Genomic DNA, 27,120 nt, shown 5'->3' with positions numbered 1-27,120 from the left:
AAAAAAAAAAAAAAAAAAAAAGCTTTTTTTTGGGGGCCAGGGTTTGTGTTTCCTCTGAACAAACATACCTTGCTGAAGATATTTATGATTAAATTAACTGCAACCAATCTGAATTCCTGTGACTACCGAATAGTTTGTATTCTGATGTTTTATTCACCCCATATCATGAATGTATCTTATGGTGTTAAATATTCTTTAAAAACCTGATTCTAATGGTCATAGAGCAATACTGTTCACTAGAAGCTTCTATGAGAATGGGAATGTTCTACACCTGTGCTGTCCAATACAATAGCCACTAGTCACATATGGGTGTTGAGCTAGTGAAGTATGGCTAATGCAAGTGAGGAACTGAATTTTTAATTTAATTTTAATAAATTTAAATTTGGATAGTTATATGTGGCTAATAGTTACTATATGGGAGTGTGTAGCTGCAGAACATTTATTCACCCTACCGCCCATTAGAGACTTTTCAGCCATTTCCATTTTTTGCGATTATAACCCCCACTGGGATGACTGTCTTCATGTAGAAATCTCTGATGCATGCCCTGTCATTTTCTTAAATTAGATTCTTAGAATTGGAATTACTGGGGCAAAGAATACCAGCTAATTTGTGGGTTTGGTACATTTTCCAAAACATTCTCTAAAAGTCTGTGCCAATTTATAACATTTAAAACTGTTACCAGGCTAAGAATTCCAAATGTATTACGAGGCTAAAGGTAATCAATGAGCCACACTCCAAAATATGTTAAAAAAAAAAAAAAAAATACAGGTGCTTATTTAACTGATTTTCAAGTGGGAAGAAACTTTCTAAGCCTAAAAGCAGTATAATCACTTTTAAGCCTAAAAGTAATTACAAAGGGGAAAATCAGTAACTTTAGCTACATAAAATTTTAAAGTTTTGTTGTAAACAAAAAAAAGTAAACAAAAGTCTAGAAAATTGCATACAGGAAAAAGACAGAAGTGTATCCCTAATATGTAAAGAACTGTTCCAGATTAATGAAAATTAATCCTATATAAGAAAATGAGCAAAGGTTATAAAACAAACTACTAGAAAGAAATAAGAAGATTCAATAAACTTATGAAAAAATCATCAAGCATATTAGTAACTAACGAAATGCATCTCAGATGCCAGAGTCACTTCAGGGTTTAGCCCCAAAACTAGTCCAGTCCAGTGCCTCAGGGTTTTCTTCCACTTCCTGTGGGAGAATGATCAAGAATCTTCTTGCCAAATAACCCTCAGAAAAATAAACCCTGCCCCAAATTGTCCAGAGAAAAACTAATGAACTAAATCAGGGTCTCCTAAATGTACCTTTAATCATAAAATAATTCGGGCACTTCTTAAAAATATGGCATGGGAGATTTCCAAAATAGCTAAGAGTATTATGTGAATGATTTAATACAAGAATCTTCAATCTTTAAAATAATTTGGTTGTCATCCCCATTTTACTGATGGAGAAACTGAGACTTTGCAAAAGTAGATGAGTTGGCTAATAAATGGTGTCGGCAGCCTTTAGTCCCAGGTCTGAAGTCTGAGAACCAAGCCATGCACCGTGCAAGTAACGGTGTGGTTGCAGTAAGAAGGCACACATGTGTGCAGCTGGCAGAAGTGCAAATGGATATAAGGTCAAGGCAGTCTTACATTTCAAGACCCAGTTGAGAAGGCTGCATTGCAGAAGGCAGGGATTTCCTCGCATGATGCAAGAGCAATGTAATAACAGATGTCAGATCATTTGTTATTCTCCCCTCTTCCTTCATTCCTGGATATTAAAATTGCATTCCTTGCTAGCCGCTGAAAGTCTGGCATGCACTCTGCTGGCTTCGAAGCTTCAGCATGGCCTCTTTCCAGGAGAGCCACCCTAGACCAGCCAAACACGTGTCTGAGCAATTTCGAAAGCCCCTCGCTGCCTTGAGTGGTTTTGAAAACTGCCGACTATTTTTGCAATTCTCAGCTTCTCCAAGGCCACAGTACTCAGTGAAAAGCTTAGCTGGCTCTTCTAAGAGTCTTGTATATGATGTTATGTCTCTTGGTGAAGAGGACAATTACCCCAAGCAAAGGGCTTTCATATTGTGTCAACAGGCTTGGCAGTGTGGGACATTTGTCATGCATCCACATGGATTCTATTAAGAATCATTCACTGTTATTCCCGATGTTCTTGACTCCTCTCATGTTTGACGGGCCTGAAAGACCTCGCTGCATTTATTGCAATGTAGGACACATAGTTGGCATTTAATAATTACTTGAACCATTGGTTTAGAAAAAGTTGTAAAAACCATTCAACCTTAAAAACATATACTCAGTAAGGGGTATATTGGCACCTCGGGAGTCCCCAAAGCTGTGTGCCTCTGGCATTTTCTGGTTCTTGTCCTACTCCCAGTGGGAACATGATCCTGGAAGCCAGGACCTGCTCAGCTTGGGAAGAGCAACAGAGCTGCCTGAGGTTTGCTGGCACGTGGCTTTGCTGTTTTCCCTCCCGGGTGCTTTTGCAGGTAAGTTTGTTGAGAGATGGCTCTGGTGTCGGGTCAGACAGGGTTTCTACCTCCCAATTTGAGCTAAAACTTCTCGGTGAGAATGGGAGCTGAGAAGAGCCAAAAAAAAAGAAAAAGAAAAAAAATGGGAGAAAAATGTAATCAGGGAAGGCTTCTTTTCTTGTTAGTTGCATGCGTAAAGTGTTGACATTTGCAGACAGACATGTAGTCCTTGGGAGCATTAAGAGTATGTTTTTCCTTGACCATGGTGTCCACTTTCTTGTCTTTCCTTTTCCTAATCTATAGAATTCGATCTACCACTTTCACATTCATATTAAAGAACTTGGCTAAGGGACCCTCTTTGGCAACCACGCAGTGACGAATGGATCACTTACCAGATGTTTTCCATACTTTAATGGTCTCCAAACCTGTTCCCACACTCTGTGTCCCTCTGTGCCAATTCTGGGTTCCCATACAGCCTTTGAAGCTTGTCTTCCTTTCTCCATTTTATTTGGTTGACAATTTTAGAGGGTAAAGAACAAGCTTGTTTCTTATCTGTAATCGTCAAGTTAAAATGAGGGCAAACATGAATTAGTCAAGTTAAAATGAGGGCAAACATGAATGAACAAGTAGGAGAACTGGGATCTGCATGTCAATTTTGCTTCACTCACAGGCTTACTTTATGCTCTAGGACATTGGTTTCTCCCTCACTGTCCAAAATTGGGTTCCCAAGAGCTATTTGGATATTTCGTATGTAACCTTACAGGTGAATAATTTGTAAGCTCCATGAACTTGGGGAGCATCTTGTGTTTGATCATTACAATATGCATTCCCAACTCTTCACACATAGTGGGTAATGACATTTGTTGCCAAACTACCAGCCCACAAACAATAAATGTATCCTGCATTTTTCTGAGGCACAGTAGTTACCATTGAGCGGTCAGTGCTCTGTATCAAGTGCTGTGAGGGTTTTACGTACATTTCTTCGTTTAATCTTTCAGCCGTCCAGTGAAATAGATATTGCTATCCCCATTTTATACATGGGAAGGTGGAGGCCAGGAAGATGATGTAATTAGGCTGAAATATACAACATTATAAGTAGGAAAGTTAGGATTCAAGCCCAGGTCAGCCTTACCTAAAGCACTTCACCATAACATCGTATGTGGACCATAACACAGTGGTGGTCTATAGATCACTTCTCAAGCTTTGAGCCTCTGTTTTTGTCACCAAGTAATGTGAAGGACAGTGCTGCCCATCTCAGGTGAGTGCACACATGTCACCTACTCAAAGAGGTGCCAGCGAGCAGGCTGGTATTGTGAAAAACTCATGAAGCTATTCTGCTTTGTTTCATAGAATTATTGAGCAACATTTTATTATTTAACATTAAGCACACCTTAGGCGTGTGTAGGGAGGCAGACTTCTTTCCCTTTTATGATGTGGGTTGGGCAGATGCTGTCCGAGTGTGCGTGCAGAAGGCAGAAATGTAGACTGAGGCAAGGTGACTCGGGCAAGCTGGGTGACTGTCAAGTCCAATGATGTCCAACAGTGTGTCATTATAGCTGCCCTCTTCAAACTATGTGGATCTGCCACATTTCAAAAGAGAGGATCCAGGCCAGGTGTGGTGGCTCATTCCTGTAATCCCAGCACTTTGAGAGGCCGAGGCGGGAGGATGGCTCGAGCCCAGGAGTTCGAGACGAGACTGGGCAGCATAGTGAGACCTCATCTGTACCAAAAAGAACAAAATGAGCCAGGCATGATGGCCCACACCTGTAGTCCCAGCTACTTAGGAGGCTGAGGCAGGAAGATGGCTTGAGCCCAGGAGGTCGAGACTGCAGTGAGCTATGATGGCGCCATTGCACTGCAACCTGGGCAACAGAGCAAGACCTTGTCTCAAACAAACAAACAAACAAAAATTAAATGATGGAGATCAAAGAAGGCAGTCAGGTTCACTGAGCAGCCTGGAGGAAAGCTCAGCATGAGTTGTGGGACCCAGAGGGCCTCTGAGGGCTTGCCATCTGGTTAGAGGAGAGAACTCCCCGAACAAATGAAGGCACTCAGAAAGCAGGAGGATGCAAGCTTGCCCCATGAGAGCCTGCCTGAAAGACTGGGGGAAGGGGTCTCAGAAGGCAAGTGCTATGTGGCTATCATGCAACTAAAAATCGACAACAGAGAACATTGGGTCCACCTGCTTTGCCTGTTCAGGTCTAGGCCTTGTTTAAGCACCTGAAAGCAAGGCCCCAGGAAATATCAGAACAGCCTAGCTTCTTCCCTTTTTGTCTTTCTGGAGCCAGTGTCCTCAAAACTCTTTTGTAAAGGGGCAGATGATAAACATCTTAAGTGTCGCACACCAGATGGTTTTTTTTTCTTCTTTTGAGACTGAGTTTCGCTCTCGTTGCACAGGCTGGAGTGCAGTGGCGCCATCTCAGCTCACTGCAAGCTCCACCTCCCGGGTTCAAGCAATTCTCCTGCCTCAGCCTTCCGAGTAGGCTGGGATTACAGGCATGCGCCATCACACCAGGCTAATTTTGTATTTTTAGTAGAGATGGGGTTTCACTATGTTGGCCCCCTGACCTCGGGTGATCCACCCGCCTCGGCCTCCCAAATATAGGCGTGAGCCACGGCGCCAGGCTGAAGATTCATTTTTTTTAAGCTTTCTCCCCTCTCCCCCTCTTTCTTTCTGTAGAAACAGGGTCTCACCCTATGTTACCCAGGCTGGTTTTGAACTCCTGGACTCAGGAGATCCTCCCACTTTGGCTTCCAAAGTGCTGGGATTACAGGAATGAGCCACCGCGCCTGCCCGGCCCCCAGATGGTTTCTGTTGTAACCACTCAACTCTGCTGTTGGAGATCAAGGTCTTCTGTCTTTCTTGTGAAAAGAGCACAGCCACAGGCAATATGCACAGAAATGGGTGTGGTTGTGTTCCAGTAAAACCTTATTTACTAAAAGCAGGCAGCAGCAGAGGCCCCTGAGCCAGTTTGCTGACACCTGTCTGGAGCAAGGACTCATCAAAATGACCTTGAGTTACATGCCGGTTGATGGTGTTTATTCTCGTCTACTGGGCTGCCCTTGTCAAGACGTTGCTACCAGCAGCTGTGTGTTTCAGGAAAACATTGCAAAACAGAGATCTGAGACTTGAGGCAGGAAGCAGGAGACAGTGGGGAAAAATGGTTTTTGTCCCTGACTCACAATATGAGGTAAATGATGGACAGAGGGCAAAATATTTTTTCCCTAGGCCATGAGTGAAAGCTTGAATTTTTAGTTTCAGGAAAAAAATTGATCCCCAACGATAATAATACAGATAATTTAAAATAAATTAGAGGCACCCATTTAAAAATGTATTGCTGTTGTTGAGGTAGTTAAGATTTACCCAGATGAAGTATATCTTAAAGGTAAAATGAGGTCCTATTTTATTTATTTTTCCTTTAAACTTTTATTGTAGGTTTAAGAGGCACATATACAGGTTTGCTAGATGGGTAAATTGTGTGTTGAGGGGGTTTGGTGTACAGATTATTTCATCATCCAGGTAATAAGCATAGTACCTGATAGGTAGTTTTTTGACCCTCAACCTCCTCCCACCCTCCACCCTCACGAGGCCTCAGTGTCCGTTCCCTTCTTTGTGTCCATATGTACTCAGTGTTTAGCTCCCACTTATAAGTGAGAGTATACAGTATTTGGTTTTCTGTTCCTGGGTTAATTTGCTTAGGATAAGGGCTCCCAGTTCCATCCATGTTGCTCCAAAGGACATGATCTTACTCTTTTTTATGGCTGCGTAATATTCCATGGTATATTTGTACCACATTTTCTTTGAGTCCACCACTGATGGTCATTTAGGTTGAGTCCGTGTGTTTGGTCTTGAGAATAGTGCTGCGATGAACATATGCGTGTGTGCGTCTTTATGGTAGAATGATTTCTATTCCTTTGGGTATATACCCAATAATGGGCTGGCTGGATTGATTGGGAGCTCTGTTTCCAGTTCTTTGAGAAATCGCCAGACTGCTGTCCACAGTGACCGAAGTAGTTTACGTTCCTGCCGGCAGTGCAGAAGCATTCCCTTTTCTCTGCAACCTTGCCCACATCTGTTATAAAATGAGGTCATGTTTTTGAAATGTGGAGTATCTCTGAATGTGGGCACTCTGTTACTGTCATACAAAGAGACACTTGTCAGTATAGAGCTTGGGGTGCTCCTGCATCACCTGCTCAGATTGCAGCCTTGCTGTGAGCATCGGAAAGTGTGGCGCCAGGAAATCACAGAAAGGCCTAGTTTCCCCCTTTCTGGTTTCCCAGTTTTTCACTTAAGTCCCAAATTGGAATTGGCAGACTTTTTCTGTAAAGGGCTAGATAGGGGCTGAAACAAAACTTTGCTACAAGTAACAGCGAGATAAACACTACAAGTCAGAGAGAATTAAATGAGATAACAAACGTGGAAGTGCTTATCAGAGTGTCAGAACGCTTTGTCGCTCAGGGATTGTGTAGTCTTGGCTGGCTGATTGAAATTGCAACTGGGTAAAATTCCTAAGCGCTGGTGTTGCCTGATAGCACAGCCACCCACTTCTTGGGTTCGGGACACCTGACTCTCGCTCAGCTTTCCACTTTGGCTTTAACTCTAGAGTTCAGATTCTCCAAACATGAAACAAAGATGGGTTATAGGCTGTGGGGGAGGCACTAGGTGTGGGGGACACAGAGATAAATGAGACACAGCCTTTCCTTACAAGAAGCTCAAAGAAGAGAAAGTCAGGCAACAATTATATAGGGAGTGTTCCGTGTAATAGGGTGTTTGTAAGAGCCAGTAGTTGCGCGATAGGGTGGTGATCAGTTCTTTTTAGTGGTGGGAGAGTAGGGGATGGTGAGTGATTCTCAGAGGAAAGCATAGTTGGGTGAGTCTCAAAGGCCTCTTAGAAGTTAATTGAGTGGGTAGCATGAGAAGGGGGGGATTGGATGCAAGCAGAATGAGAGAGATGCATGACATGTACAAAGCGTGGAGGCAGGAGAAAGCGTGTCTCCAAGGGCATCAGCCCTAAGTCACTTTCACTGAGAACTTTAGAATTTTGCTGGTGAAAAGAAACACGGAATAGACAAAGCCCGGTGGCTCCCGCCTGTAATCCCAGCACTTTGGGAGGCCAAGAGGGGCAGATCATCTGAGGTCAGGAGTTCAAGACCAGCCTGGGCAACTTGGCGAAGTCTCATTTGTACTAAAAATACAAAAATTGGCTGGGTGTAGTGGTGGGCACCTATCATCCCAGCTACTCAGGAGGCTGAGGCAGGAGAGTCCCTTGAACCTGGGAGGTGGGGGGTTGCAGTGAGCCATGATCACACCACTGCACTCCAGCCTGGTGACAGAGAGAGACTCCATTTCAAAAAAGAAAAAAAAAAAAAAAAAACGGAACAATCATACGTTATTCAAAACTAACATAGATAGTGGAAAGGATTGTAGGGGAGAGAAAGAACTTGAGATAGTCAGGGAAAGATTAATGATGGAGATGGAAAAGGAACTGGTTCTTGAAGATGGGATACAGTTTTCTTGGCAGGAAAAGAATGAGTGAATTCTTGGTTGGGGAAAACCACGAAGCATGAAAGAAGGCTGAATATGCTCTAGTGTGAAGGTTTGGGTCGTGTTTTGGACTGGATAACTTGAAAACCTTCCTGATACGAACATTTAGAAAAGGAGGTGAATTGGAACAGGTCGTTTAAGTGCATAGCTGAGCTGGTAAGCAAGACACAGTCTAAGAGTCTCAGAATGAAAAGAGAACAGGGAAGGAAAATGCTGAGTGCGTGAGTTAAGTGATATCCCCCACGAGAGTTACCAGTCGCTGGGTCCTCGGGCCTGGAGCTTTAATGACCCTGTGGGAACAGCAGATGAGAGCTTGGGCACTCTGAGGTGGGGGTTGAACCTGAGACCCCCGATAAAGCTGGTTCCATCAAAGGACTGCACCCTTAGGGGAGTAGTAGGCAGAGGAAACCTCCACCTGCTGATGCAGGAAGACAACAAAGAAGGTTGCTCAACTCTGTTTGACTTTGGGGGTTGCGGGGCAAGGGAAGACTTCCCTTATAACCATGGGACCCAAATCAGATAGCCTGGAAGCATGTGAGCAGGTGACTGAACGTAAACTACCATGCAATCCAGGAACTCTCTGATAATCCACCCATCAAGGGGTTCTGGGCCAGGGAGAACCTGGAGGTGCCTGGGAAGCTCCTGCAGGGCCGTGGCACCGACTTATGCTGCAGGGAATTCCCCCAGATAAAGCCCCTCTGAGAAGACGCTCATGACACAACCACACAAAATACACAAGGAGGCAGTCCACGCAGACCAAGGGACAGCCATGCAACGCACTTTTAAAAATACCCGTGTCAGGCTGGGCGTGCTGGCTCATGCCTATAATCTTAGCACTTTGGGTGGTCGAGGCGGGCGGATCATGAGGTCAGGAGATCGAGACCATCCTAGCTAACATGGTGAAACCCCGTCTCTACTAAAAATACAAAAAAGTTAGCCGGGCTGGTGGCAGGCGCCTGTAGTCCCAGCTACTCGGGAGGCTGAGGCAGGAGAATGGCGTGAACCCGGGAGGCGGAGCTTGCAGTGAGCCAAGATCTGCACTCCAGCCTGGACTACAGAGCGAGACTCCGTCTCAAAAAACAAAAAACAAAACCGTATCAGCGTTGTTCAGATAGAATTCACAGACCATAAAAGCCACCCTTTCAAAGCATGCCATTCAGTGGCTTTTAGTATTTTCGGAGAGTTGTGAAATCGTCACCACTATCTAATTTTAGAACATCTCATCAACCCCCAAAGAACCCCCATACTTATTAGCAGTCATTGCTCATTCACCCCTTTTTCTAGCCCCTGACTACTACTAGTCTCCTTTTTGTCTCTATGGATTTGCCTATTCTAGACATTTCGTATTAATAGAGTTATACAGTGTGCAACCTTTTGTGCCTGGCTGCTTTCACGTAGCATGATACCTCCCAGGTTCAGTCATGTCATAGCTTGCATCCGTACTTCGTTCTTTTTTACTGCTGAATAGTATTTCATGAGATGGATATACCATGCATTTTTTAGCAGAGATTCTGAGAGCATGAAGTGAGTTTGAACTTGTACAGAACTATGTGCTAGAGCTGCAGCTAAACTCAGAGGTGGGATTTAGTTGTTTACACCATGCTAAGGTGTAGGATTTCTTCAGTGGCTGATGGAAGGAGCCATGCAGCTGGAAGTGCTGTAGGAACGTAGTTTGTGGGCCACAGCTGTTGGTAAGACAAATAGGACCCAGAAGCTATGAGACATGGGGAGCCTGCATGGAATGACAGCATATGCCCCACAAGAAGGAACTTCAGCCAGAGTGGTGACTATGAATGTGAAAGAAGGAAGAACTATGGAGCTGCTCCTAAAGAAGAATCAGTGTGGCATGGTAATTAGCTGGATAGAGTGGGAAAAAAAAAGATTCTTGAGACTTTGGAACCATGAGTGGAAGTAGGAAATCCAAGAGGAGGAGCTGATTTGGGAGAAAAACATTCTATGAGTTTGTTCTTACGCTGCTATGAAGAAATACCCGAGACTGAGTAATTTATGAAGGAAAAGAGGTTTAATTGACTCTCAGTTCCACATGTCTGGGGAGGCCTCAGGAAACTTACAATCATGGCAAAAGGCAAAGGAGAAGCAGCCACCTTCTTCACAGGGCAGCAGGACAGAGTGAGTGCAAGCAGGGGAAATGCCAGGTGCTTATAAAACCAGCAGATCTCATGAGACTCATTCATTATCACGATAACAGCATGGGGGAAACTGCCTCCATGATTCAGTTACCTCCACCTGGTCCTGCACTTGACATGTAGGGATTATGGGAATTAAAATTCAAGGTGAGATTTGGGTGGGGACACAGGCAAACCATACCAAATATTATGTATTGAGTTTTCAGCAGATTAAGACTGAAATGACAGTGGGGTGGTGAAAGTATTCAGATGGAGAGCCTGGAGGTGTGGACTTGACAGACCCCAAAACAGATGTGGTAGCTGAAGAATGCATAAACCTCCTTCAGGGAAGAGTAGAGAGGGAGGGAGGATAAAAGGCCAAAAACTGAGCCTTAGGCCAGGTGCGGTGGCTCATGCCTGTAATCCTGGCACTTTGGGAGGTTGAGGCAGGCTGAGGCAGGCAGATCACCTGAGGTCAGGAGTTCGAGACCAGCCTCGCGAACATGGTGAAACCCTGTCTCTACTAAAAAGGCAAAAAATTAGCCCCGCGTAGTGGCACGCAACTGTAGTCCCAGCTGCTCAGGAGGCTGAGGCAGGAGAATCGCTTGAACCCGGGAGGTGGAGGTTGCAGTGAGCCGAGATTGAGCCACTGTACTCCAGCCTGGGTGACAGAGGGAGATTCCATCTCAAAAACAAAACAAAGCAAAAACTGAGCCTTAGAGTGTATCAGATTTGGTAGGAGGAAGAGAGGGTGATGTGCATGTGATCAACAATTCTACAATCAATGAAGAGAAATTGTGGTGAGCGATTCAGTATCTTAAGGGTAGCCCTTGTTCTGAGCAAAGCTGCTGTTCAGGGATGGCTGTTGGCCCTGTGTGGTGGCGTTCCCCATCACGGGGTGTTCACACGCATTCCTGGGGCCACCTGGAAGGAGATCAGATCAGATCTCCTTCTCTAGAAGCAGATCACACAGAGGTTGGAGATATGATCTGCTTGATGCTGGCTACTGGATACCAGGAGGGAGGCTGATGCTGCTAAGATTGTCAGACTTGAGACACTGAGACTAAGAGTCTGAATGCAGACTTGTGTCATTGAGAGAGAGAGACAGGCTTGGCAAAGCAAAGCAAAGCCTCAGCTAGTCCTCAGTGCAGTAGTGTTTATGATTTAAATGGCCTGGCAAACTCTCCTTGAATTTGGCTCTGGAAGATCTGCTTCTGTGAGGACAAAGCAGTCACCCTCCCCAGATATGAACTTGGCATTTGGCATTCTTGACCTCCAAGAACCCAGTTGGGCCGGCCCTCTCTCTGAATTGGGGTAAAGAAGAGGAAGTTCTCACAGTGACTGTTTTAGACACTGTTCCTTTGATTCTCTGAAATCTCCCACTTTTGCTTAGATGTGGTCATCGTGCACATTTCTACAGTTTGCCAAATGACATCAGTTGCTGATGTTTCAAGAGTGGTTAGAAAGATGGATAAGTAGGCCAGGCGCGGTGGCTCAAGCCTGTAATCCCAGCACTTTGGGAGGCCGAGACGGGCGGATCACGAGGTCAGGCAGGAGATTGAGACCATCCTGGCTAACACGGTGAAACCCCGTCTCTATTAAAAAAATACAAAAAAACTAGCCGGGCGAGGTGGCGAGCGCCTGTAGTCCAAGCTACTCGGGAGGCTGAGGCAGGAGAATGGCATGAACCCGGGGGGCGGAGCTTGCAGTGAGCTGAGATCCGGCCACTGCACTCCAGCCCGGGCGACAGAGCAAGACTCCGTCTCAAAAAAAAAAAAAGAAAAGAAAAGAAAGATGATAAGTAAAATTTGTGGGGAGAGGGGAGCCAAATTAAAATTAATAACAATTAAGAGCTCTTTCCCCACTGGTAGCAAAAAATGTTATATTTAGTGGTGCCGTAGTCTGTGTCTTAGTCCATTCAGGCCACTATAACAATCTGCTATAACAATCTGCCATAGACTGAGTAGCTTATAAACAACAGACATCTGTTTCACACAGTTCTAGAGGTTGGAAAGTCCAACATCAAGATGTCAGCAGACTCTGTGCCTGGGGAGGGCCCACCTTCCGGTTCATAGACACAACTTCTCCCCATGTCCTCCCATGGTGGAAGGGAGTAGCTAGCTAGCTCACTGGGGTCTTTCATAAAGGCACTGATCCCAACCACGAGGGCTCTAATTTCATGACCTAATTACCTCCCAAAGTCCCCACCTCCTGGTACCATTACCTTGGGGGTTAGGCTTTCAATCTTTGAATTTAGGGGGACCCAAACCATCCCTCGTGTACCCCTAGGCTATGCCAAATTCTTAGCTTGAAGAAGGATGTTCCCATTAGCCAAATGTAAAGTCAGATAATTAGTGATTTCCGAATCACCTCTCCTAGGTGCACGTGTAACTCGGAAGGGAAGGCAAAGGCTGAGGTAACAAGACAAACATCCAGGAGAGACCGCACTCATTTCTGGTGGGCTGGGCAGAGCTGGGTTGATGGCAGCAGTGGGCTGGAGGGACCTAGTGCTCAGAGATGTTCGGGAGACAGTTGTGGTCATTTGGAGAATGTGCTAGACTGAAGGAAAGTACCTAGAAGAAGACACAAGCATGTTTCAAGGGGCCAGGTGGGAAAATGGGGTTTCAGAGGTCAGATGAAGTCACAGCATTGGAGTTGTTCTCCCCCCAGCATCCTGTCCACTGGCTCATGTTTCTGACACATGGAGCACATCTGAAACTTCAGCCAACCTACACCCTTTATGACTGGCTAGAACTTAGTTCGGAGGCCATTTTGCTTTTCTTCCCCAGGTAACGGAGCCAGACAGAGTAGGAAGAGATGTGAGGTTTCTACTTAACCCTCCTTCCCCATAGATCTGAGAAGCCTCTACTGCCTTCTCTGCTCTGGACTCTCTAGCTATCCACATCCAATCTAGCACAAATAAGGAAGACAAGAAAAAGGAACCAGAGCACCTCTCAATCCCCAACAGTTAAGTTCACCTGTTTTTATAATTTCTTCCCTCTTGCAACAGAAACCTCCCTTTCCAATCTCATTGGTGACCCTAACTAAGAGTCTGGGAAGATGGAAGGAGACCCACCTGCCTGGTGGAGGGGGCTCCACTTCCTCTAAATATTTTCTTGTATATACAATCTACATTTGTGGATATGCTGTGTTTACTTCTTACATAATTGTTCCGTGATTTTACGTGGAGAATGGCTTTTTCCTAGCCTCTCCCTATCTTTGTGTTTCATGTTCTTGATGTTTGTGAAGACACATCTCTGGGAATTTATAGTGAGAGGCATAGGATGGACCAAAGCCAAGGAGAAAGGAATCGTGAGAACTTCAGGGAAAAGGAAAGGTGATCAGGTCAAAGGCAGATGGAGAGTCCGACACCAAAACACCTGTAGAATGAAACTTGCGGGCATCTAGAATCCAGACCCGCAGTTGGACAACATAAACTTCAGATTTAGACCAGGAGTGAGAAACCAAGAACTCAATCATTTTATCCGTTAGCGTGTCAGAACGGCGGATGGGAGACACCAGTTACACAGAGAGCTGAACCTCTCTACCTCTCTTGGTCAGCATCATCCTCTTACTTACTTCCTATTAGAGCAGGCAGCCGTGCCTGGGGTTCATCTGGAGCCTACAGTTAGAGGTAGGCTGGGTTCTTGTTAAGGCTGTCAAGCCTGTGTGCTAAGGCTGTGTTCTTCGCTAGAATGAGAAGTATGGAATTGACAATGAATGTAAATCCTCCGAAGTACTGACCTTCCACATGAAGAGAAGTGGGGAAAAAAATCTGTTTCTAGCCCTGAGTTACTTACACATCAAGTATAAAAAATGGATTTGCCTACTGTGTCGTAAAGAAGAGCAGAAATATTATTGGCAAAGAGCTTTTCAGAAAAACGTACAATGACATGATTAGGTAAATGTTTGGTGCACTTGTCAAAGCAAAGTCAAAACATTAGGTAACTAATCTTAACATAAGCAGAGGGTTAAGATGAGACATAGTTCGCTTCTCAAGTTAGAATCATGTTATGCAAACACAAAGATTAATGGAATTAGTTTTGTTTATATTGCAGAAAATGTTTTAATATCTAAACCTATTCGGCCTTTTTTAAAAAAAGTTAAGGCTGACTTTAGGCAGAATTTAGTCTGTAACAGTCTTTCTATTTTAGAACCAGTCTTGAAGTGGTATCGGCATTTAGAAACCTTACAATAAAAGTGCTTTTTATCTTGCTATGAAGAAATAATTTGTTTATATTTTTACATATATCAGGTAAACATATATGCAAATAAGTATTTTGAATCAGAGTTGCGATATTATGTAGCACAATACTGTATTCAAAGAGCATTTGAAAGGAGAATTTAAGCAGTAAATGAAAGTGTAGTGGCTTAAAATAATATATTTTAAAATATAGGAGCCCTGTGATTTTGCTTAATTGAAGAAATATGCTTTTCTTGGCAGTGTGAACGTTAAAATGTTGAGACCAAAGAAAAATGTTTTCTACTTTTACTTCTAAGTGAAATTTCATTAAACTTTTAAAGTTTTGGAAGATGTATGACTTCCATCCCAAATTTTCCATTTATATGAAGAAAGCTAATTAGTTTCTGCCATTTTTCCAAAAAATATTTCGGCCAGTAGAAAAATCATTCTAGTTTCTTGCAACAAGATCTCCCAAATTTGACAGAGACACCTTTTTTGGTTATCTTCTGTTTGTTATAATTAAACATTTTTATTTTTAATATGAATAATGTGGTTCATTTCAGGAAGTATTTATAGCAGAGGAGCAGAAAAAGGAACTTGGCATTGCACGATGGCTGATTTCCTTTAGGCGTGTTCATAACCTCCTGAAAACACTCTTACACTATAGTCAGTGGAGTAGCATTCTTTTGTAATGTTTTGATTTCTTCTTGGGAGCCAATCTGTTGCTAGATTTTTAAGAAGTACAACAATGATATGGACCCAAATACATTATGGAGAACTGGTTCTTCTTGCTCAATTTATTGCCTTACTCCTAAGACTGGGATTTAAAAAAAAAAAAAAATCTGATTATTTGGTGGGTCAGTCACAGTAAGATTTCAGAAAATCTTCCTTCAAATTACTGAACGACCTGCAGAGGGTAACATAAGTTTATGCTACCTTTTATAAAATAAGTTTTTGTAATCTTGTATGTGGACTTTGAATACCACCATTGAGGCTTAGTGGACACCCACGGCCTGGGGACATCCCTTGGCAAGTCATGGCTACTCTGGTCTCAGCCATGACAGTGACTCCAAGGTGACTTGGGACCATGCTGTGTACGGGTGTCTGTGGGGTATGGAGGGGGTGACTCTAAGGTGACTTGGGACCATGCTGTGTTCAGGTGTCTGTGGGTACAGAGAGGGTGACAGATCTGAGGCTGGGAAGGCGGACATTTCCATTCTCCTCACTGTGGGCTTAGGCAAGAAGTTTCAGGTTGCAGTAAGAATCTGTTGTGAACTTTGATGAAGTCACAGATGGTTTTTTATTTTGGTTGGTTCCTTCAGATGGCATGATGACAGGGCCATCTGCCACCCACCAAGGGGCACTGAGGACCTCCTGCCTGCTGGGTTAGGAAGGCCTAAGGACAGTACAGACACCTGCCCCCTCCCCACTGGTGTCCATGGCCTCTGCCCACCTTAGAAAGGACAAAGGCTGACCTGCCACTACCGCTTGTCTTGGGCATGTTTCATTTTCCAAAATTACCTTTCAGAAACTTAGCGTCATTTTCATTTGCTGATTATGATTCTCTTCCATGGCTTAAGTCAGGCTTTCAGAAGATCTTTGATTTCTTTGGTGGATTGTTTTTTTGGGATGGAGTCTCACTCTGCGCCCAGCCTGGAGTGCAGTGGCACAGTCTCTGCTCACTGCAACCTCCGCCTCCTGGGTTCATGTGATTCTCCTGCCTACGTCTCCCGAGTAGCTGGGATTACAGGCATGCACCGCCATGCTCGGCTAATTTTTGTATTTTTAGTAGAGACGGGGTTTTGCCACGTTGGCCAGGCTGGTCTCAAACTCCTGACCTCAGGTGATCGTCCTGCCTCTACCTCCCAAAGTGTTGGGATTACAGGCGTGAGCCACTGCGCCTGGCCTTTACTGGATTATTTTAATCCAGTCTTTAGTCTTTCTCTTAGGCTCATTCAAAAGAACTGTGTGGATCAATGGGAAGAAAAATGTCAACTGCCTGGTAAACATTTTAGACTGAGGCAAGTGATGGTGCCACTCAGGAGAACAGCACGATCATTGTGCAGGAGGCGTGGAGTGACTGATGCTGAGTTCCCTTGAACTTGGATTCATCTGTGATGTCATGGGTTCTCCTTGTCTTATGCCCAAAAACCTAGGGTTTGTGGCACAAGAGCCTTTTGTGTCAGGGTTAGTTCCCATCGAATATGGTTTGAGAAAAGCTGCATCGTGGGTACCCAATGGAAGTGGGAGGAAGTCGTGGGCCACAGCTGGCTCTTCCGTGGGCTCCCTTGACTTCCCCTCTTAGGGTCTTATTGGACGCGCTTCTATACTTGGGAAATGTTTACTGGTCATTCATGGCATGGTAGTTAACGCAATGGAATGCTTATCCCTTTGAGGGTTGGGCCAAGAGCCTGAAGCTCCTTGGGCTCAGCTTTATAGGAAAGAGGGAGAGGAAGAGAAGGGAAGGCCCCATCTCTTGTTCCCAGCACAGCTTCATGCAGGGCCCGTGGTGCACAGGACAGACACCATTAAAGAGACTCTGTAATCCTCCTTCCCAAAGATCGCTAGAACAAGCAAGACCATTGCCGACTGTACTGAAGGGCTGGAGAATCTGAAATAGAGTTTCCTTTTATTTATTTAGATGGAGTCTCGCTCTGTTGCCCAGGCTGGAATGCAGAGGCATGATCTTGGCTCACTGCAACCTGTGCCTCACGGGTTCAAGCGATTCTCCTGCTTCAGCCTCCTGAGTAGCTGGGATTACAGGCACGTGTCACCATGCCTGGCTGATTTTTTGTGTTTTCAGTAGAGATGGGGTTTCACCATGTTAGCCAGGATAGTCTCGATCTCCTGACCTCATGATCCGCCTGCCTCGGCCTCCCAAAGTGCTGGGATTACAGGCGTGAGCCACCGCGCCAGGCCAGAGTTTACTTATGTTTATTTGTGTCCTGCCTTCTTGTGCCTGAAAGAATTTAAATAGAAAGAGATTAAAGGACTTACTTATAGTAAACCTAAGGCAGAGCTGGAATGGACTTCTAAGATAGTGTTTTTAAAGCAATAGGTTTTTGTTCTTTTAATCCAAGTGAAGTACATATAAGAAGTGGAATTCATCACCATAAAATAGTTTTAAACAGAGTAATCTCTATCCTTTGTGACTCTAGATAACTAGGGTTAGAAGGAATCTCGTGTAATGCCTGCATCCAGGCCAAGGTATATTGTCAGTACCCAAATAGTAAGAAATATATTATTTCCGTTTACTAAGTGTATCTGGGTGTGATTTTCAAAATCTCCCTTGAGTCCAAACATAATCTGGTCTTTTTTATTTTTTCAATTTTCAACTTACTATTTATTTATTTACGTTTTAGAGATAGGGTCTCGCTCTGTTGCCCAGGCTGAAGTGTAGTGGCATGATTATAGCTCACTGCAGCCTCAAACTCCTGGGCTCAAGCCATCCTCCTGCCTCAGCCTCCTGAATAGCTGGGACCATAGCCATTGCTCCTAACCTGGAATTTTTAAAAGATCTCTTCTGATGACACATGGACCCATGTCTGCAGCTTGTCCTCTTGTGTTAGCAGAGATGACACCCATTAACTATGGACTGTGCTTTTAGGAACTGGCACGGACCCCCCCCCAGGGGAAACCCGAAGGGCCTCTTGCGGGTTGACCTCTGTAAGAACCTGTTTTCCTCCTCAGTGAGGCCCCACAGGTACCCCTTATTTTTTTTCCTCTAGGCACAGGGGTTTGGTGTTCCTGCCTCTTCCTGATCCCCCACTCTCTCCAAGACTTGCTAACTCCTCCCCACTGGCTTCCCAGCCAGGAGTGGTCAGGCAGTGACCTGAGCCCCGTCCCCTTGGTTTCCACCCCAGATAAGCCCTTGTCCAAGAGCATAAAGACAACGAGTTGGAAACTTTTATGGCCCCAGAGAGCAGGTGTGGCTTTCTAAAGCCACACACTTAATCTCCTCGCGAATCAGGCCTGTACACCGATTGTATTCATCTCCATGAAAACTGCGATACATATCATCATACATTTTATATGCCTGTTTTAAAAGATCTCCAGGGAAGCCATTTCCACAGCCCCCTGTGGTCATCTTTTAAGGAATTAATTTCATGACTCCAACATGTATGTTTTGGGGGTCCCTGTCTCAAGCAGGTTAGCCCCTTTCTAGCATGGAAGGCCCCTAGAGGGAGCTTAGAGGACAGGAGTGTGGCTTCCTGGGGTGCCCAGTGTCTCTTCCTTCAGGCCTAGTTTGTTGGAAAGGGCGTTGAGGGTGAGTGGTGACCGGCTTTGTCCATCACCTGCACTGGAAGAATCTACAGCTTTTCCTAGCCATGATCATGCGGTCTCAGGATTGGGAAGGACCCTGAACGGGGGTCTTGGCTGCTCAGCCCTTTGGAGGTGGGAAGGCAAGTCAAGGGTTAACAGAGCCAGTGGCTGCAGTCTGCAGGGGTGAATGAGGTTGGGTGGCTGCTGCAGTCTGCAGGGGTTGGTGGGGCTGGGTGGCTGCAGCCTGCGGGGGTGAATGAGGTTGGGTGGCTGCAGTCTGCAGGGGTTAGTGGAGTGAGTGCCTGTAGTCTGCGGGGTGAGTGGGTGGCTGGAGTCTGCCAGGGGTGGGTGGGGCTGGGTGCTGGAGTCCGCAGGGGGGTGGGCTGTGGCTAAAGTCCACAGGGGTGGGTGGGGACTGGGTGACTGGAGTCCGCAGGGGGTGGGGCTGGGTGGCTGCAGTCTGCAGGGGTGAGTGGGCCTGGGTGGCTGGAGTCTGCAGGGATGAGTGGGGCTGGGTGACTGGAGTCTGCACGGATGAGTGGGGCTGGGTGGCTGGAGTCCACAGGGGTGGGTGGGGCTGGGTGGCTGCAGTCTGCAGGAGTTAGTGCCTGCAGTCTTCAAAAGTTAATGGAGGCTGTTTGCCCCTATATGCCTGGCCCCTCTGGAATGAGCACAGGAGTCCATCCACACGGCCCTCCTCTGAGTGGGAATGGAGCCACCGGGAGGTGCCTGGGCTGCCTTCCCTGGTGCACGCAAGGACAAGTTGCAGCTGAGGCCTTACAAGGTCATAAGGAGCCTGTAGCTGCTGAGTTGAGGGAAGGAGGGTAGAGAGGTTGAATAACTCTTCCTAAAGCAGAATATCCATCATGTGGGAAAAAAAAAATGCCAGCTTAAGAGTGAGGCGGGTCCCTCTGGAGGTTCTTGGCACACTGTGAAGGATCCCTGAGGATGTCAGCAGCTAAAGCAGCAGCTCAGCCATGGGTGGCCTTCCTAGCAGGCCCCCGATGCAGCCTGACCATGTTGGGCCCAGCGGCGTGCAGCGTGGAGACTCTCAGGAGGGCCTGAGAACCGGGCCCAGCACTGCCCTACCACTGCCACTGCATGCTGCTGTCCCTCCCATCCCAGCCAGCACCTTCAGTCCTTCCTGGGTGGGGACTACCTGGACTGTGAGTGCGCAGGGTCCATCTGATGCTCACATGGGCTGTGCTGGCTCTAAGTGAGAGAAGGGGCAGGGATGAACCAGGGTGAGAAGGGCCCGGTGCCCTGGCTGAGGCCACCCCTGCCTGTGGAGTGCAGTTCTCTGAGTTATTGATCATCACTGCAGCTTGTCCATCAGGCAACTTGGAGCTTCCTGCACATCCTCTTTCTCAGTAGTGTCTCTCTTAGGTTCTCAAGGGCTGGGTTGTGTCTCATGTCCCTTGCATTCACCAACAGGACCTCTCTGTCTGTCCTTGTCCTCCCCTCTATTTTCCTCTTTCCCTCACTCTTTCTGTCTCTTTCTCTCTGTCCCTCTCTGAGTCTTCTGTCTGTCTCTGTCTCCTCTATCTCTGTTCTTCTCTGTCTCTGTCTTATTTGTTTAATAATACAATGGATATTTACTAAAAGCCTACAATGTACAGAGTGCCACCACGTTGGGAGGGTGGTGCAGGGCAAGGGGATAGCTGTTTTGAGGAACTCCCTGTCCAGTGTCACAGATGGATCATTTATTCACTGCTTACTTATTCAGGACACATTTGTCAAGCATCTCCGATGCGCCAGGCAGTGCTGGGTATTAAATATAGAATGATAAATATACAATTATAAACCAGAAAAAGTGGCTGGGCGCGGTGGCTCACGCCTGTAATCCCAACACTTTGGGAGGCTGAGTTGGGTGGATCACCAGGTCGAGAGATTGAGACCATCCTGGCCAACATAGTGAAACCCCATCTCTACTAAAAATACAAAAATTAGCTGGGCATGGTGGTGTGTGCCTGTAGTCCCAGCTACTCAGGAGGCTGAGGCAGGAGAATTACTTGAACCCAGGAGACGGAGGTTGCAGTGAGCCGAGATCGCACCACTGCAACCTGGCAATAAAGCAAGACTCTGTCTCAAAAATAAATAAATTAATAAAATAATAAATAAAACAGAAAGCTCCTGCACACAGAAGCATAGACTGGAGATGGACAGACCAGTTAATGCACAGAGAGAGAAGGACATTCTGTCTATCAGCGTGAAAGGAGACAGCAGGGGTCCATGCTTTGGGGAATGGTGGGCAGGGCTGGGAGGCAGGTAAGAGCTCTCTTGGAAGATCATGTGTAAACCCAGGATTGCAGGATAAGAAGGGACCTGCAGCAGCAAAGACTGAGAGAAAGAGGAAGGGAGCTCCAAGGAAAGGAAACAGCAGGTGCAAGGGTCCTGGGGAGGGAAGGAGCTTGCAGGAGTCGTGGCAGCACAGCGTGGACTCCTGTAGCTGGGGTACGTGTCAGCCGGTGCAGCATCGGGGATGGAGCTGTCACCTATCTTCACCGTTGAGTTAGGAATGGCCTCACCAAGGAGGGGACATATCAAGTGAGTTCTGAAGGGTGGCCGTAGCTCAACATGTAGGGAAGGTGGGGAAGGAGGGCAGCCCCTGGTGCCACCACAGGAAGTCACGAGAAAGCAGGGTGGGTTTAGGGAAGCTGGGTGTGGGCGAATCAGACCTTAGAGTCGGTAGCCGGGGCAGAGTAGCAGGAAATAAAGACAGGGATTTGAACCGGGACTATTTATTTTAATGAGGATTTTGTATCCAAAAAGAGACATTAGGCCAGGTGCAGTGGCTCACGCCTGTAATCCCAGCATTTTGGGAGGCTGAGATGGGCGGATCATGAGGTCAGGAGATTGAGACCATCCTGGCCAACATGGTGAAACCCCATACAAAAAATTAGCTGAGCGTGGCGGTGTGAGCCTGTAATCACAGCTACTCGGGAGGCTGAGGCAGGGGAATCGCTTGAATCCAGGAGGTGGAGGTTACAGTGAATGGATACCATGCCACCGCACTCCAGCCTGGTGACAGAGCAAGACTCCGTCTCAAGACAAGACAAGACAAGAAAAGGAAAGGAAAGAAAAGGAAAGAAAAGAACAGATGAGGGGAGGGGAGGGGAGGGAAAAGAAAAACATTAGACTTTATGCTGAGGGCAGTGAGGGGCCATGGAAGGCTTTGAAGAGAGGAGGATTGAAAATCTATGCTGCAGTAATGCAGGGCCACGCTAGGTCCTTCCTAAAGCGCAAGCTCTTTGTCGCTCCACTTCCACATATGGAAATTTATCCTAAGAGAAGAGTCATGGGCACAAAGACTTAGGGATAATGAGCTTCCCAGCAGCGCTGCTCAAATATTCCAAAATATTAAAACATGGTGGATGCGTGCAGGAGGATGTTGGGTTGCTGTTAAAATGATGTGGCAGACATTTCTCCATTGATATGAAAACCGTATGTGATATGTTACAGTAAAGAGAAACTTTACAGCACGATATATGTATTATATGATCCCACTTGCTTTAAAATCACGTGCACACGCACACACCCGCGGATGTTTCTGAAGTGGTATGTGGCACACCAGAGTTTTAGTAGTGGTTGTCTCTAGGTAGGCGTGATGACGTGAGTTGTATATGTTTTTCTTCTTATCTTTCAAAAAATGAGTAATATTTTTGTATTAAGAAAAAATACAAAGGAAGAAAAGGAATATCAGTTTATGGTCACAGGGATATTTAGGGAGAGGAGTTGGAATTCCAGGGTGGTGGCGAAGGATGTGAGGGTTGCAGATTCAACATGACGTCCAGGCTTCTGCCCTGGACCACGGGTGAAGGTTCCAGTGTCCTCTGTCCCAGGACAGAAAGCAGCAAAGGAGAGGGAGATTTAAAAAGATGAAGGTTCCATTCTCCACCGAGTCGATTCTGAGCTACCCGTGGGACACGCAGGTTGGTCTGGATGGAACAACAGAGGCCAGCTCCAGAGATGAGCCTGGAAATTCACAGATGACGATGGTAGTTGGCACTATGGGGGACGGATGATGTCACCTGGAGCAGTGTCTGGTGTGAGAGTGGAGCTGAGAACCTCAGCTGAGAAAAGGACCGTGTGACTCACCCTGAAGGGCCAGCAGAGAGGGAGACACCAGCAAAGCCCAAGGGAGGGGCCGGGGAAGCCAGAGCAGGAGGAGTTTCAAGAAGGGAACAGCATAGACTTGACAATGTCTTCTGGAGAGTGCTGGCACGTCTTGGGTGTGGGTTCTGTTTATTTGCATGGGATACTTTGACATATTTCCCGAGGATGGGAGCCAGGCATGGGAGAGGAAAGGAAACTGCTGCAGAGAGCCCCTCTGAACAAGTGGGGTGTGGGGGGGGTAGGAGGAGGGAATAGCCGAGAAGAGAACAGAAAATAGTGGAGGTCTCCGAGCCCCGGGAATGAAAAGGAGCATTCCATTGCTGTTCTTTTCTCCCAGAAGAACCTGTTGCATTCTTCAGTAGGATGAGAAGGTAGATTTAATGAAATACGTTCATTGTTCTTGTCCCCGGGCAGGTACAAAAATCCTGCAGTGCCTTCCTTTTTTTTTTTTTTTTTTTTTTTTTTTTTTTTTTTTTTAGAGGTAGAGTCTCGCTCTGTTGCCCAGGCTGGAGTGCAGTGGCATGATCCCAGCTCACTGCAACTTCCATCTCCTGGGTTCAAGCGATTCTCCTGCCTCAGCCTCCCAAGTAGCTGGATTACAGGCGTGTGCCACCATGTCCAGCTAATTTTTGTATTTTTTTTTTACTAGAGACAAGGTTTTACCACGTGGGCCAGGCTGGTGTTGAACTTCTGACCTCAAGTGATTTGCTGGCCTCAGCCTCCCAGAGTGCTGGGATTACAGGCGTGAGCCACTGTGCCTGGCACCTGAGTGCCTTCTGCAAGGATGTTACAGGAGATGGATACATTAATTGATGCCAGAAATGAAGCAAAAGAAACAGAAGTAAACAGAGCCCATCCACATACAGGGACTTGGAAGAGATCACCAGATTTGCTGCACATTAAAAGGGTGACAGCTCCGAGTAATCTCGGCTCCAGTCGTCCTGGGGCTGCAGATTCTGCTGCTGTTTGTGCGCGTGCTGCCCCTGAAGTCAGACTCCCTGCATTTTAATCCAGGCTCCCATGGGGCATGATGCTCAGCCCTTCCATGCCTCAGTTGCCCCATCTGTTAAATGGGACTACTAATAGTTACTTTCTCTCAGGTGGCTTGTAAGAATTAGAATTGATCACCTCAACATAGGAAGAGCCTGTCCACTCAGCATATGCCTGGGGAGTAGAAAGCTCCCAGGAAATGCAAGCTGTTAATATCGTCAGCATCGTCATCATCATCCTTCTAATGATACCATGGACTCCATTGCTTTCTCAACCTGGGAATGAAGAAGTGCTGGGAAGTGGAGGAACATTACTTTAGCAAAAACCCACGGGGAGCGAGTTAGGCGAACATTTGCTCAGCCTAGAAACTCTTAGTTCACTAGCCCTACAGAAAAAAATATAATGTGCAGATGTGTTTTATTTTTTTGAGACACAGTTTCACTCTGTCACCCAGGCTGGAGTGCAGTGGCACGATCTCGGCTCACTGCAATCTCCGCCTCCCAGGTTCAAGTGATTCTGCTGCCTCAGCCTCCCGAGTAGCTGGGATTACAGGTGCACCACCACATCCAGCTAATTTTTGTATTATTATTATTATTTTTTTTTTTTTTTGAGATGGAGTCTGGCTGTGTCGCCCAGGCTGGAGTGCAGTGGCAGTGCGATCTCAGCTCACTGCAAGCTCCGCCTCCCGGGTTCACGCCATTCTCCCGCCTCAGCCTCCGAGTAGCTGGGACTACAGGTGCCTGCTACCACGCCCGGCTAATTTTTTGTATTTTTAGTAGAGATGGGGTTTCACCGTGTTAGCCAAGATGGTCTCGATCTCCTGACCTCTTGATCCTCCCGCCTCGGCCTCCCAAAGTGCTGGGATTACAGGCTTGAGCCACCGCGCCCGGCCTTAATTTTTGTATTATTAATAGAGACGAGGTTTCACCACGTTGGCCAGGCTGGTCTCAAACTCCTGACCTCAGGTGATCTACCCACCTCAGCCTCCCAAAGTGCTGGGATTACAGGTATGCACCACCATGCCTGGCTAATTTTTGTATTATTAGTAGAGACGAGGTTTTGCCGTGTTGGCCAGGGTAATCTCTATCTCCTGACCTCAAGTGATCCACCTGCCTCGGCCTCCCAAAGTGTTGGGATTAAAGGCATGAGCTACCACACCTGGCCTAATGTGCAGATTTAAAAATAGATGCATTGAGAATAGTTTTCTGAGGCAGAATTTGAGGTTCCTATAAAATTCAAGTTGGACAGTTTGATATGAGATGAGCAGTTGGATCCAGGATTGAAAGGAGGCTGAGGAGTGAGGAAGAGGGAAAATTCCAGAGGAAAGGATACAAAAGCAGTGGTTATTTCACCTAGCCAGAGAGGCCGATGGGGCCATCCGTCTGAACCTGGGGAAGGAGGAAAGGCAGAGAGTCATGAACCGGGGAAGAGAGCCACAACTTGTTTTGAGAGTATTCCGGAACTCCTCAGCACATGTCCTTCTGGAACTCACCATTCCCGACTTCACTGTTTTAAGCTCTGCTGGGGCTTTCCACCAGCAAGTTACAGCCACCAGCAAGTAACAGCAAACCCATCTAGAACTCCGATTGTATGCCTGGCCCTGCTCGGAGCCCTTTTCGTCTCGATCCTTATTTAATCCTCATGACAACCTGATGAGGCAGGTACTATTACTGTCCTGATTTTATGGATGGGGTAACTTGGGCGCAGTGATATCAGAGAGCGAGTAAGTGAGGGAGCTTACTGCTCAGGGCCTCACAGAGAGTTGGGGGGGTGGGAACCCAGCCTCAAGGGTGACAGCTGGCCCTGAAGCCTGTGCTCTTCACCTTCGTAACGGTGCCAGCTGTCCTTTCATGGTCGTTATGCAATGAAAGTCCCTGACCGCCTATGCTGAGCCTCTTTAAGTGTCTAACAACAGTGCTACTTGGGAAGCCGGTGTTTGCTCACAGTGTCTGCGGATTACTATAGAAACCTTTTCTAAGCTCCTAGAGTATTTCTGGTTTCAGGTCATATGGCTTCTTTCTGCTTTCCATGCGTCACAGCTGACTTTAGTGCATACCTGTTATCACTTAGCATCCGCGATCTCACCTGTATTACTTCCCGGTTTTGCTCAAACCGCCTTCCTTCTCTTCAGAATGCCCTTCCAAGCTGGGTGCAGTGGCTCACACCTGTAATCCCAGCACTTTGGGAGGCTGAGGCAAGTGGATTGCCTGAGCTCAGGAGTTCGAGACCACCCTGGGCAACATGGTGAAACCCTGTCTCTACTAAAATACAGAAATTAGCCGGATATGGTGGCTTGCACCTGTGATCCCAGCTACTCAGGAAGCTGAGGCAGGAGAATCGCTTGAACCTGGGAGGCAGAGGTTGCAGTGAGCTGAGATTGCACCACTGCACCCCAGCCTGGGTGACAGAGCGAGAGTCTGTCTAAAATAGTAAGAAGAATGTCCTTCCAGTTCTTTCAAGGTATTCTTTAAACCTCATCCTCAAATTCCTCTTTCTCTTTAAAGCCTCATGTCACTCCAGTCCACAGTAATAATCTTTTCAGTTCCTATGGTATTTATCATTTGGGCCTTTAATTTTATAATTCATTAGACATTCATTCATTCACCTGCCTCACCTTTGGCTAGCACGTCCTCCTTGTCCCTAGGTGCTAGGAAGCTGAAGGAGACCCACCTGCAGAGAACTCACAACCGAGTAAGGGAAGGAGATGAACAATCATCATCATGGTGTGATGCGTGCTTTCTCATAGGAGTGCGTTGAGGGCTTTGCCAGCCTAAGGGAGAGAATGATCAGCCCTCTTCAGAGAAGTTAGAAGTATTTCGAACAGAGAATTTGCACACTTGCCTGGCTCGTAAGCATGAGGAGGGGCTTGTCAAGTGAAAGATGGAGGTAGGGCAGTGGGGAAGAACATTCAGGATCAAGAGAACAGCAGTGGTGGAGATGCGGGGGCCCAAAGCACCGTGGCGGGATGCAGCTTTCATAGTGACTCACTCATGTCTACAACCGTATCATCTTTATAACATTCTTTCCAGTCAGGTAACCAAGTCCTTGACATTCAGCCAAGTGCCCTTTACATAGCTGACACTGAATTTGAACCCTAACATTGTTCCCGGGGGTGACGGTTTCCCGAACAGGGGATAAGTGGACTCACGTGAGTGGCTGTGACTGGTTTTGCTTTTGTGTTTGCCTAGACCAAGGATGCCCTCTTCACGATTCTCCATGACCTCCGACCCCAGGACCGTTTCAGTATCATTGGATTTTCCAACCGGATCAAAGTATGGAAGGACCACTTGATATCAGTCACTCCAGACAGCATCAGGGATGGCAAAGTGTACATTCACCATATGTCACCCACTGGAGGTAAAGATGACACCTTCTTTTCACATTGGCTTGGCTTTGACATAATACGTGTTTTTTTTTTTTTTTTTTTT

The 27,120-nt window shown here is 46.5% G+C and overlaps 1 protein-coding gene across 1 annotated transcript in view; it reads left to right on the top strand.

Moving 5' to 3' along the window:
• The window catches only part of ITIH5 (inter-alpha-trypsin inhibitor heavy chain 5), a 111,795-nt gene that overhangs the window by 56,022 nt on the left and 28,653 nt on the right, over nt 1–27,120 (top strand). Inside the window, exon 8 of the mRNA XM_017872487.1 lies at nt 26,881–27,049. Coding sequence (XP_017727976.1) covers nt 26,881–27,049 — 169 coding nt within the window. The remainder of the gene's footprint in view (nt 1–26,880; nt 27,050–27,120) is intronic.

The sequence above is a fragment of the Rhinopithecus bieti genome, unplaced genomic scaffold (assembly GCF_001698545.2).
Source record: "Rhinopithecus bieti isolate Rb0 unplaced genomic scaffold, ASM169854v2 scaffold_6933, whole genome shotgun sequence".
NCBI lineage: Eukaryota > Metazoa > Chordata > Mammalia > Primates > Cercopithecidae > Rhinopithecus > Rhinopithecus bieti.
This window is presented reverse-complemented; position numbering and strand designations above follow the sequence as displayed.